This window comes from Adelges cooleyi, unplaced genomic scaffold, assembly GCF_023614345.1.
Source record: "Adelges cooleyi isolate 19-005CV unplaced genomic scaffold, UGA_ACOO_1.1 ACOO_flye_CR_arks_rails_tigmint_CR_PRNA_1, whole genome shotgun sequence".
NCBI lineage: Eukaryota > Metazoa > Arthropoda > Insecta > Hemiptera > Adelgidae > Adelges > Adelges cooleyi.
Window position 1 is genome coordinate 6,832,579 of NW_026095751.1, and position 13,542 is coordinate 6,846,120.

A 13,542-nucleotide genomic window follows, 5' to 3' on the forward strand; every position below is an offset into this window, starting at 1 on the left:
AGGTGTACGATGGGGTCTGTGGTTTTTTTTTTATGTTTTCGGTTTGATTTGTTCCGGCGTACGCTCACTTGACGGTCTGTGAGTAATTTCCATAAGAAAAAACATTAAACCTTCGGGCTGAATTCACACATTTCACGAGCCGCCGCATATGATTACAAATGAATTTCCATAGCGAAGAGTTTAGTCACGGTTACCCGCCGGGGTTGTCTCGATTCGCCTACAACAATACCTACAACACCGATAACAATAATTATCGTGTTAACTCTATCGGCTGCGCTCTGTGTGTGTATAGGTGTATAATAATGTACCATACATATGTTAACCTTATATTATATTATTATGTTTTCCATGTAACCGAGTGCTCTGCTGGCGGTCGTCGACGCTCGTTTCTGCGCAAAGGGTCGTTTTAAATAATGACTACGCTTACTGCGAGAGATAGATGGTGTGTTGCGCTTATAAGAAGGGTCGGGTATTCACCGCGGGGGTGGTTATAGCGGTTATGAACGAGCTTCGAGGGGATGGGGGTAGGAAACGGATAGGGAGGCTTCCGCTAATTGCGCTCGTCGACTCTCCTAAACAAATGTTCCGGACGTGTGGTTTTTCTCAACGCACTTCGTTAGGCGGCGGCCGGTAATTATTATCTTCACTGTTATAGCCGTCGTTTTCTTCCCCTCGTTCGACGAAAGAACTTTTTTCTCCCTCATCTCTCGAGGGCAACATGATTTATGTACCGCAGAGAGTAGATACAAAAAATATATTTACACCGCCGTCTCCACTATATCCACGCCCCCCGCTTGGTTTCTCCGATATTCTTATCCTCGGGTGATTTACCGTTGTGTTATATTCATGTATACACACGCATTGTTTATTTTGCGTGTGCCTATAAAAAGTACACAAACTCGCGATTGAGCCAACAACCGCAAAGAAGTGGTAAGACACGCGTTTATTTTACGATTTTTTTTTTTTGTAACAAAACGCTGCGAATTTAATGGTATTTGCCTACAATAAAAAATAACCATCAAAATATATATGATCGCCCTGTTCGATTGGCGGATGATGACCGTCGTTTATTTGAGCGGTAAGGAAAGTGAGAAGCACTTTTGACTTCCTCGAGTAAAAACGTCCTGCTGTTGGCTGGACTTAAACCCTATACGAAGGCTTTTTATTTGTGCCGTTCGACAAGCGGTGTATGGATAGAAAGAAACACAAATTATGCCGAGAGGGACCCACGCCCGGTCGAACTCATTGTTGGTTTTTCGGTTCTTCAAAAGACTATCTCCATCCAACTTTTGTGTGCCCACCGGACAAAACTGTTTTCTGTTAAGCACTTTATGTAAAAAAAAAAAAACTCTGCCGGTAATGCCACTCGAGGTTTTTTATGTCGTGCGTGTGCCTCGAGTGTGTTTGAACAAAGCGGTTTGTTTGGCCTGGTGAATAATGTATTATTATATGTACGCTTATCTATATAGCGCGGTGGTGGGCGAGAGAAGGACGAGCGGTGTCGGTATTAAGAGGCGTCTATTACCGTTTGTCAAAATACACAACCGTAAGTGGTATGTACATAGACAAAAAAAAAAAAAACTAAAACGCACGTATTATATAGGTAATGGTGGATTTTACGCTGACGTGATCGACCACAATAATAAAAGTGTAGTAACTACCGAGTTCTGTGTTAATATTTGGTTTATATCATTATGATAAATCCTCCCCTCCCCCCTCCAAAAACACCGACGTGGCCCGTGTATATTATGCATAATGTAAAACTTTTATGCACTAATTTTCCGCAGCCCATATGTGTGGGTATAAGAGATGATTATAGGGCCGGAAAAAAGGACCTTGTATATTATGTATGTTATAATTATAAATATAATAAAATAAATATGTATAGGCGCCCATGACGTTTATTATATAGTATTTTTTTTATTATTTTTTAGCAACAACGGCCGGATCTGCCCAGGTTATTGGTAAGAACAATATCAGATTAATTAAGTATAATATTAACTAAAATTATTACCCTAAAGTATGCACCTGTGACGATGTTCGTTGAAACGGGATTTTTTGTCCAAAATTTAAGACTTTAAAAACCTCTACGTGTATACATATAGCAAGATTTTTAACGTAATTTTTTGTAATATTAAGTTACGAAATGTCAAACAGTTTTTGGGTTTCAATAGAATAAATCTGCGGTGCAGTCGAAAAGATCACTGTTATATTTAAGCTACCTAAAATGACTAGCCTACAAGAGCACACATTATTTGTGTATCGTGCAAGCTTAAAAGAGCACAGTGCACACTCGTGATTATAAGAAAATTATTTTCTTTATTCGATAGAATAATTTTAAAATCCATTTTCACATTTATTAAACTTAAAAATCAGTTTACACTTTGTTAAAATTGGCTAAAATAATATTCATATTCTACATTTTGTGCTCTTTTTTGGGTTATAAAAAAAACCAAATGTGTATGCTCTTCGGGTAACCCCCGACTCAGTGTACAGTGTAAAATATAAGGTTTTATGAATTGTCTGTTTCAGCAACAAATGCACGCCCAGCAACTACCGCATGCAGCGGCTCACGCACCACCTATACCCATGATGCCCCATCCAGGTCTGCCTGGTCCCCCGGTGACTGCGGCCGCTAGCCTGCTAGGTTTGGCAGGCGCTGCCGGAGGTGCCGGGCACCCTTTGTCCATGTTGGGCGCCAAACCGACTGATCTGCATAGGGGCAACGACTCCGACAAACCCTCTTCGGCCATTGGTGAGTGGAGTTTAAAAAAATAATACAGAAAATTGCATAACACGTGTGCAGTACACATTGCGACTAAAACTTAGAAAAATAAAAACATTGGTGGATCCAAAAATCATTTAACAAAAGTCAAAAATAAGATTATTTCATATAGTTCACTTAAAAAAAAAAAAAAAAAATTGCAAAACATTATATTGACATAATATGTTTTCATAGAGACGGTATACACCTATACATTTAATTAACACAATAACGTGTCTGCGTACATTTGTTTTCATAGAGTTTTGAGTGTTTTTAAAATAAAAAACAATTTTTTTTGTCTAGTCATGCAGTTGTTTTAAAAATTACAAAACCATGTTTCGGAGGATTTAATTATTATTTTGTATAAGTATTATTTTACGCTGAAACTGAATCTGCGGCCTCAGATTTGTCTAGCACGTTTAGTTATTTCAACGTTAAATCGTTTATTAGTATTTTCAGCGTGTTCTGTACTTTTTTCTAAATTGGTGAACAGTTTTATTTTTTATGCTAAATTCAAAACCGATCTCTATTAACGTATTAACGTAGAATATTATGAGAAAATTTCGATTTTCGTTTTTTACTTAGTCAAATTTTGTTGTACAGTGTAATCACTAAAGTTTCATCCCGGTCAACATTTATCGTGTTTTTTTTTTCTATTAAAACATGTTGTGTAAGTATATGCTGAAAGTCACTTAGAACAACGTCGTTTTTTGTCTTAAATAAATGTACCGAGCCCCTGCTAATATAAAAAAAAAAAAAAATAATATATACATAACACATGTACATCTGACCATACATGTCTGCTGCTAATAATATTATATTGTACTCGCGTTTTAATGTACCCGAACTCTCGAGACTGATATGCCGCATCAGAGAAAGTGCACTGTAGAATAGTGGTTCGGAGGGTGAATCGCTCGAGTAGACTTTATAAATGCTCGTGTTGTGGAAAAGGGGTTTCAATCATTTGTCTCTCTCTCTCTCTCTATGTATACCACTTATGTATGTATATATAATCCCCCAAGCCCGGTGTAGACATCCTCCTCCTCCCTGTCCTACACAACCCTCGGCCGACGTTATATTATTATACTCGAACACGTCGTTCCACTCAAAATAAAGTTACTCGGGAAATACTTTGTGTTGTGCCGCCGTACCGTCGAGGGACCCCATATAAGATGTGTGTGTGTGTGGTGTTGCTGTTCTCGTCGTTAAACGCCCTGTGGCGTTACAATACGGCGGTGTTTAATAGTAAAACCTAAGCCGGGGGCGGCTGCAGGATTATAGCGCTTGGGGTAGTAAAACGAAAAATATTACATTACAATATTATGATGCAACAAGAATCAAAAGGTGGGTATAAGTTGTCGATTTTGCAAAACCGAGTTTTTTTCCATAAAATATGTATTAAAATCTTGTAAAATTCCTTTTTTGTGAATCTCGCCTCTACAGATTTGGTATCTACTTTACCGAAGCAATTTTATTTTTTGCGCCGCATTTTTCCGTAGCATTTGGGTCAAGGGTGTGCACATTATACAAGTACGTATAATTCTTTCCACATACACATGATTCGGCCGAATCGCGGGCGCATATTATAATACAAATTCCTGATTTGACACGATTTACAGTTACGCATTGTTATATACCGATCGGCCGGAACATTGTTGTAATTTTCTTTCGATTTTTTATTATTACCATAAATACATCATTATTGTTTCGATATTGTCAATTTTTTTTTTGCATGTCCACCGCGGTTGTTTCCGCTCAGTTCTACCCCTCGAACACGTATACTGCACGCACGTGTTATTAATTATCGTATGTGTACTATTATATACATTGTACATACACAACGTTTGCAAACAAATGGCAAAACGATTTTGTACAATATTATTGTAATTGTTATAAATCCGTATTCATTGTTATTATTGTGTTTTTTTTTTTATTATAGGACTGAGCGCAGCCGAAGAAAGACACGTGAGTATTATTAATTACTATTATTAGTATAGTAGTAATAGTGTATAATAATAATATTACAAATTGTATGCTATTTAACCCGCAAACGGGTGTAAACAATATTAATCCGTATGTACAACAACCCGCGATGTACACAATTATTTTCCACATAGGTACCGGCTGTCGGTTGAAATCCTTTTGGCCGTCAACCATAACAAACATTGTTCGCTGACAGTGCGTGTGTATAATAATAGGGATGAGGGATAGGAGGGTGGGAAAAGAGTCGGATGAGGGTGTGTATAGGAGTTGAAATTAAATTAATGCACCCAGGATAGCACTTAATGAAGGGACGCCTTGTTATACTTGCACCCGTCAAACAAACAGTAATAGCGGCGACGCGACGGCGGGATTTCGTTTTGCAGCCCTCGACCTTTTACCCGCCGGTTGTTTCACCACCCTTCGACCCGTTAGGTCGTGCGGGGCGGATTGTATATGCACGCCCCGTGCGTGTAATATCGCCGGAACGAACCTCATCCATATGTATGTGTCATCTGGTCGCCATCGCTTCCCCCCGCGAATTTAAACGCGTGTCAAATTCGATAGGCAACACCGTCACCGACGCCGCAGCCACCCTGTTTTTCGTTCTCTCTCTATCCATAGTTAATACCTTCTCCCCTTGTGTTTCCACGAGTTTAGCTCCGCACAATTTAAGTCGATTTTGTCTCGCCCCCGGTCCGTTGTGATTTTCAACAGTATTATTAATTCGGCCAATGGGGTAGTCGGGTCTTTATTTTCTATTTCCCCCCCCCCCGTCGTGTTAACGTGGTGGTCGCACTCCCATGCACCGCGTATCCGATATTATAATACTTAATATACCGTGTGCGGGTAATCCAATCCATATAGCGTGGGTCGTTGTTGACGACCGCCGGTTTCCAATTACCCTTGGCCGACCGACAAAAATATGCCGCGGCGTTAACTGCGGCACCGTAAACCGCCACGTGTTATATATATATATATATATATATATCTTTGTTGTATATACAAGAAGAGATCCGTCGAGGAGGAATGTGTAGAAATAAAAATATAAATAAAAAGCAACGCCAGAGAGAAAATCCGTGGAATCCACCGTAATCGGGGATTAGTATTTTTTTTTCCGCTCGAGGTATTTCTCTTCCTCGCCAATAATCCGTTTCGTCTTAGGAACTACCCTCTTCTTGCCATCAACCGTTATAGACGCCCTTTTTTCCCTCTCGACTCCTTTATGGCTGCGAGGGAAAGCGGAAAAATCGAGGTTATTTCTTCTTATTTTTTTTTCTCTCCCTCCTCTTACTCCGGAGCTATAGCCGGACGTTCACCGATGCGTGCTCTGCAGCAGCAATATAACGAGAGCCGGGTAAACTCGTTTAAGGGAGCGACCTGCAACGATAAACTGGGGAGGAAGAACCGCCACCCTCGTTCTACCCCGTCTCTCCCCCGTGCCAATGCGGTGACGTTATTTTCCGGTCCGTTTCATCAACTAGTCGACGGTGGGCCCTTTCCAGCGAATAACCTCGCTGCAGACTTTGTGTGTGTAAAAAAGGGAGGAAAAAAGTACCCTCGGTTAGTTGTATAGTAGAGTGGTGTACCTACTTGTGTGTGTGTGACTGTATGCGTATAACCGTGTAGCAGGTCAGAATAGATAGTTTAGGGGTAGCGAAGGGGAAAAATCAAATAGTAGTATAAAACAAGACATCGGAGCAACTGATTACAAGATCGACATAGTAATAAAAAAAAACAAAAAAAAATACAAGAAAATTCCCCTTTGACGTTGAACGTTTTTTTTCTGTTGTCACTAACGTTTTTATGTGATCGTTGTCGGTAGTGCTGCTATGTATTATGTTATGTGTATATATCTATATACCAGTAGCGCGTGTGCTAAGGGAAAATGGAATCTCTGATATGGGTCGTAAAATAATAATAAATACTAAAATGAAATTAAACTCAACAGCATAACCGCTCGTATTGATTTTCAATTGCATCCGACGCTGGCAAACTTGTCTGGAAATTTATTATTATTAGCATATAGTACCTAAAAGTAGTGCAGCAATTCGTATCATTATTATTGTAAGTCACTATCGCTACCGTTGTTGGTCGTTAGCCTGTGCGGTGTACGAGGAAGGCGCATATAAATCTTCTGGTACACGTTATATTATTATGTACTCGACGTGCTCCATTCGTGACAACGATCATAAGGTACCGTGTCTTAATGACTATTTGTTTCTTGTCGACTGCTACTACAATCGTTGCTGTTCCCAGTCTAGTTCATAAAACAATCGTGAACCTAACACATATAAATACTTCGAAAAGCACAGCTTTTGTTGTTCCAATCGAATTCAAAGAATTTTTTTTTCGTTTATTATTATTTTTGTTTAACTCCGCTTCAAACACTAATCACCCGTGCTTTCCGCGGAAGCTAATTAAACGTTTACCGATATGATTGAAAAGGTTTGAGCTGTTCATTGGTGCCTGTCAACAGAGTTCTACTCGTTGGGTGGGTGCAAAATTTGCTAACGTAACGACGTTTTTGTGGGAAACACGCAGTATTTCGCAATTTACCAATTTTACACCAATTTAGAATTTTCGGCTCGATTCGGTTAGGTATGACATTACTACTGGCCGATAAAGAAGATTTCGCCATCCAATCAAATTACAGTTTTAACGAGTCAATGAGTGTATTATCGAAATGTTGTTGCCGAGCAGAGTGTCAAATTGTTATTCATTGAATTTCTGTTACCGATACTTAAAGTCGGCCGTTTAGGAGAGTTTTATTTGAAAATAAATGTATTTATTGGCTTAGATGAAAAGCTCAAAAGGTATTTTTTAGCATTACCGATTTTCCTAAAAATATGTTATCAAACTTTTTTTATTAAGAAAATTCCCTTGATAAAAATGGGAAAATTATACTTTGGCCGTAGTAAATTAGGTGTATCAGTCAACAGATATACGAAAAATATTTTCTTTATGTTATTGATTTGTCTATTGGTAACAACGGAAACAAAATATTATCAGGATAGAGATAACCCTAATCGTATCTATCCTAATACTAAACATATAACTGTGGGTGTAAGTTCTGCATTAAAAGTCCAACCCTCGCTTATAACAGAGTGCACCCGACTTTATTTTTTCAAACACTAACAAATTAACTTTTAAACCTTTAATATTGTTTAGTATTGGGACGGATTTTCATTGACGCGTCAATTCTGTTAATTATTAACAGATTGCAGGCCAAAAGAGGAAGTATGCGTTCAGAGAAAGGGATGAGTTGGGTGGGACCAGAGAGACAGTAATGGCCGGGGGCTACGCGTGTAATTATTGTAATCGGAACCATTAACGATAGGGGTGGTGGTCGAAGGGTTAATTTCAAACGGAGCGACTAATCTCCGAGGCATTACCGCGAGGGGTTTGTGCCCCGCTCTTCCCCCAGGACCACCTCCGCCCGTATTCCAATCGGTAAACAAGAAGCGGCAGTAGCTGTGGTGTCGGTGATGGTGGTTGTAGGTTTATACATGTATAAAAGCGAGCGGGCAAAGATAAATTGAGTTTTCCCGGCAACAACCGCACCGCCACCGACTGAAGTAGTGCAACAGCAACAACATCAACAAAATGTGTGGGGAGAGCGGCTTACCGCGGGTTTTATTAAAACGTGCCTGCCGACCGAGCACGATTTAATCGAAATTAATACCCGTCAAGGTGTGTGTATTCACAACGCCCACCACCTTGTGTCCTTATAAATTTGAAAAAAACCTAATTTACACCATATCATTAAAAACCGTCAACCAGTTTTTTTCCGCAAGGCATATTCGACGTCGTGCAAATTTCAATAAAATCGTCGTTATTTTTTAGACCCTAATGAACTGATCTAAATGAGTAAAAATATTTATCATACTCTTCTTTTTTTTTTTTTTAATATACTTCAGCCCATGCCTAAACATTATTTTTCAAAAATAAATTACACATTGCCAGTTTAAAATAAATTAAAAATACTGACTTTATGGAAATTACTTTATTTTTAATGCTGATTTGTCAAAAGATTCTCAAAGTATATTTTATTTAAACCGATTGTACAGTAGGTATATCATATTATGAAAACGATAACATGCGAGTACACGGGGCGTGTGTCATATTCTGTAATTTTTGTTGTTAATTTCTCTTTTATATTGCCTATAAAAAAAATATCATGTACAAAAAAACCGATAAAAACAGTAGTACCAAATAATAAAATATAATAATAATGTATGTAGTTAAGTCGTTAATATTTTTATTGGAAAAATCGTTCGAAGGGGGAGATTTTTTTTAAAAATCCCCCCCTATTTGGTATATTGTTAACGTTGTACGTTACCCAACCGCTTCGATAATTATGTTAATGGGTATTATAGCGTGTGCACACTGCACACGTATTCGTAGGCCTATAAACAGAATTATTTCTGAGGAATAATAAAAAACCTTACTTACCGACAATTAGGATGGCATTGATGATGCGACACCATTTTGTGGCGTCTGGATAATATCAAAATTCAGTGGGGTCGTGCTGATTGCAGCAATAAATGTATTATCTTTGTATACATTATGATTTTGGGGTTCCTACGACGTACAAACATCTGTTGTATGGTTGGGGACTGTATTTCTTTCTTTTATTTGTTATTATCTTCGTCTCGGCCAGGGTAACAATGAATGGTATTAAACGGGAGGTTGTGGGACGACGACGTGTGTAAAGCGAGTAGAGTTCAGCATCATCAGCTGTCAACCATGTATTGAACGACGACGACTGCTGTGTGCGGATGTAGTTTATAATACAGTAAACGAGGGTGAGATTCCAAAAAGAATGATATCGTTATCAAAACAGCACCGACACGGTTGTTGGACAGAGAAAGACGTGATTGGATTCCGGTCGAGCTTGCGTTTATAGTAATCTCCTGGCAAATTTATCTCTGTCTCTGAGCAAAAACACGAATTGTACTCTCTTTAACTGCAATAATGATACGTATACCGACTGAAACAACCGAAGGGTGCGACCGCCGTGTTCCCCGCCGCGTTGGCGGTAATGGTACAACGTGAGCCGATTACAAGTTTGCAAATGAACGAATTAAAACCGCCACCGCTATTCTAGTCTACACAGTACACACACACACACGCACATATATATATATATATATATTATACACAACACAGTCTGTGTATTATCATCGTGCCTCCCTTTTACGGGCTTCACCGCGTTTACACACGCCCGATTAGTTGTCGATGAAGTTGAAACCGAGAACCGCAGTGCCGTCACCGCTGTATAACCCCACAGCAAAATTCCTCGCCCCGTCGGCGCCGTAAAAGCTTTTCCTCTTCCCTCGGGCGTCCACCCACACACAAACTATGTACTTATATGTATACACTTGCACTCTCAGCGCTCCCCAGTCCCGGTCGCTAGTTCCGTCATTTCTTCCCCCCCCCCCGTTTGCGCCGCCACCGTTCTCGGTCAATTTGTGCTTAGGAAGTTACAACAGAGCTGGGTCGGTCTTTGCCGCAAAACGTACACGAGCCGAGCAAGTAGTTTATTCAACCCTGCAACTACTTGTCCTCCACAAACTACCACCCTATATAAACTTGGTTGTCTCTCGCTGAAATCATTGCTCAATGAGTTTCTCTCTCTCGTAATATGCGATGAACAAAATAATAGCGATACTAAAGACAAAAGCCTGATTTCGGGTTTGCGCTTAGACTATGCCTAGCTATCAGGTATAGTCTATTTTGATAATTAATACGTATTTGTAAAACGTAGATTTTTTAGGTAGGACACGACCTACCTATAAACCTACTCCTTTTCCCGATCAAAGCCTATCACTGTAACACTTATCAGAGGTGAAAACAACTATCAATTAATACAAGTCACAATATCAATACATACAATACAATATCAATGAGCTGCAATTGATTATGTTTGTCGATTATCCAAACAATTAAAACGTATTGCCATTGTTGTAAATGTTATTTGTAACGGCTTTAAATTTCAAAGAAAAAAGTAAATTTAAATTATATGCATTGTGATTTTTATGAATGTATCAAGAAATTGTATCTCGATCATTGCCCACTTCTGCTTGTTGTAACATCTGGAGTCCCGCATCGTTGATTAGATTTTTGAGCTCATTTCCCGCCGAGAGAGTTCTTATTTTAACCGTTAAAACTTTTTTTTTATATAGAACTGCCCAAACGAGTTCTTTTGATAAAGTTTCTTTTATATATTAAAAAACATTTCCCGTAAAACTGTGTCGTTTTACAACTTTGCGATATTGCAATTAAATTTTCATTTGCGTTTCCGGTCGACATAATTATAATTAAATTTCATAACCCATAAATTCGCCCATAATCGAGAGAGTTTATTTTGCTTTAAGTTGTCCTCCTGTTCCCAGTATATAACAATAAAGAATATCCAAAAGGTGAAAACCGCGGTAACCCATATTGTGGTAGTATAGTAATATTTAATGTGAAGACTTTCTATCCTCCCCTTTCTTCCGGTTGCGTTTCAAAGCGTTATTGTTTGTTTTCTCGTATAGCTCATTAAATAAACCATGTAGGTTTCCCCCCCCCCCTAATCGTTGAAATTTATTACAAATGATTAGTTATTATTATTAATAGTTTATTACAAATGATAAGTTGGCGACAATGATAAACTTATGTGTATATTTCGCTGTGTATCTTATCTGTATATCACCTTAAAGTCGAACAAATATTAAATAGACAAAAAAATCTCTGAGGGAACGAGAGAGCATCTTTCGGAGGGGGAGAAGAAGACTTATAGCGACTCATTAATTAAAGGAAAACCGTCGGCGGTAATGTTTCAATTTCGAAATAATGTTTTCCCCCAATTAACTGCGTGTAACCGAGATATTCGTATCCGAACAGCTCCGAGGAAAGCAATTAACACCCTCGGAATTGCTTCGCCTCGGGGAATTAACTTTTTCTCTTCTACTCTCTTCTCTCCCCTTCGGAGCTCGTCCCGTGCAGTTTCGACGCGACGGGGTTTATTTTGTTTCGTCCTCCGTTCTTCTCCTCTTCTGCTTTATTCTGGCTTTACTGCCCTCGGGAATTGGATTAACTATCTTGTACTGACACGGGGGTAGAGATGTGTTTATTGGGTCCTTAGGGCGTATGTATGGCTGCAACACCGCCGACGCCCGCCTCATCCGTGCGGCCTGCGCCCCGGGGGATCCGAGCGAAAAACGACCAACGCGCCACATGTTTTTCCTTCCCTTTTTTATGACACACGATTATTTATATTTCCCTTCCTCGTTTACACGATCACCGACCGAATGTAATATTTTTTTCCATCCCGGCGTCGGTTTTGACGAAAAAAATAACCCCACACACAACACCGTTCGGATGTTTACTTGCCCCGAATTTTCGACGGGTTCCGTAAGACTTTACACACACATACTATTGTGTACGTTGTCGGTTGTTTGACGTTGCTTTACAGGCTTATGTACGTTTTTTTTTCTTATCCGAGATTTTGTTTTGTTTACTACAGAGGAGTTCCATATCACCGGCGGAAAGGGAGAAATTTCGCGTCAGAAGCTCGCCGGATATCGAGCCACACAAGAAGGTGAAAAAAGAAGAAAAAGATTGCCACGTAAGTGTATATAGCGACAACGTTCTCCCTTCTTTCCACGTTCCCAACGCATAAGTCTACACGCCGGCTTTATTCAAGCCGCTAAACATAAATGAAACGTGTATACCTACTGTCTTTATACCAAGCGTTCTCAACACCCTTTAAAAATAAATAAAAATATAATTAAAATATTTTTTTTTCATTTTTAGGCAAGTGACGGTGAAAAGAGCGATCAAGATTTAGTCGTCGACGACGCTAGCGAGGTACGTTCATCTTTAAATTTTGCATATAATAATTCTACACGAAAGGGGTCCGCGCCAAAGAGAGACGCCTGCTTGTACATCTGTACCTACTTAAAAAAAACGTCTCGACACGTGTAATTTCGAAAACTCATTTACTCTCTCTACAACTTGCGACGCCGTTTCAACTTGGTTTATTGCTTTTACCTTCGTGTAGAGCTAGTGTATTAACAAAGTAATTTAAATTGTCCTCAGGATCCAGTATCACCTCTTAACGGAACGGCCTCGCCGAGAGAAAATGGTATCGACAAGTTACAACCGAAAAAAGAACACATTGGACCGCATAGGTAATATTAAAACAACAATATGGATACAGTTTTAGGTTTTTTGTTTTACCGACTACATTACCATTGTTATTACAGTCCGCGGAGCGGGACATCGTCTAATGCCAGCACACCTTCCACAAAGAAAATGGAGGACAAACCTAGCACACCTATTTCCAAGTCGATCACGCCGACAAGCGGCGGTAGCGGATGTAGCGGCGCGGCGGGCTCGTCGATGAAACCCATGGCCAAAGGACCTTCATTAGGTATGGAGCATGTTTTTTTTTTTTTTTTAACGGACTGGAAATAATTATTGTTTTTTCTACATTTTTACAGCTCAATATCCACACTATTTGCCCGGTGGAGCGAGTCCGCACGAACTTCAGGCGGCCGCAGCGGCTGTCGGGGCTTACGGAGCGTTACATAATAATATGCCACCATCGGCCGCTCTAAACAGTTACCCCAGACCGGCAATGGTAAGCCGACTTTTTTGGCCATGGTCGAATTGTTGTATAAAAAAATATTACAATTTTGTTTTAGGTCGGTTATGATCCTCACGCACAAATGAGAGCACCTCTCGGACCCGGACTAGGCATTCCGGGTGGAAAACCGTAAGTCTTATCCATAATGACTGACTTTTCT

General features: G+C 39.6%; 1 protein-coding gene across 4 annotated transcripts in view; it reads left to right on the plus strand.

Moving 5' to 3' along the window:
- LOC126836204 (transducin-like enhancer protein 4) overlaps window positions 1-13,542 on the plus strand; it is a 36,254-nt gene that overhangs the window by 19,876 nt on the left and 2,836 nt on the right. For all 4 annotated transcript variants that reach the window (XM_050569404.1, XM_050569422.1, XM_050569413.1 and 1 more), the window contains 9 exons: window positions 1,935-1,964; window positions 2,533-2,755; window positions 4,704-4,729; window positions 12,258-12,359; window positions 12,548-12,601; window positions 12,833-12,924; window positions 13,000-13,166; window positions 13,237-13,376; window positions 13,441-13,511. In XM_050569404.1, the coding sequence (XP_050425361.1) occupies window positions 1,935-1,964; window positions 2,533-2,755; window positions 4,704-4,729; window positions 12,258-12,359; window positions 12,548-12,601; window positions 12,833-12,924; window positions 13,000-13,166; window positions 13,237-13,376; window positions 13,441-13,511 (905 nt within the window). The remainder of the gene's footprint in view (window positions 1-1,934; window positions 1,965-2,532; window positions 2,756-4,703; window positions 4,730-12,257; window positions 12,360-12,547; window positions 12,602-12,832; window positions 12,925-12,999; window positions 13,167-13,236; window positions 13,377-13,440; window positions 13,512-13,542) is intronic.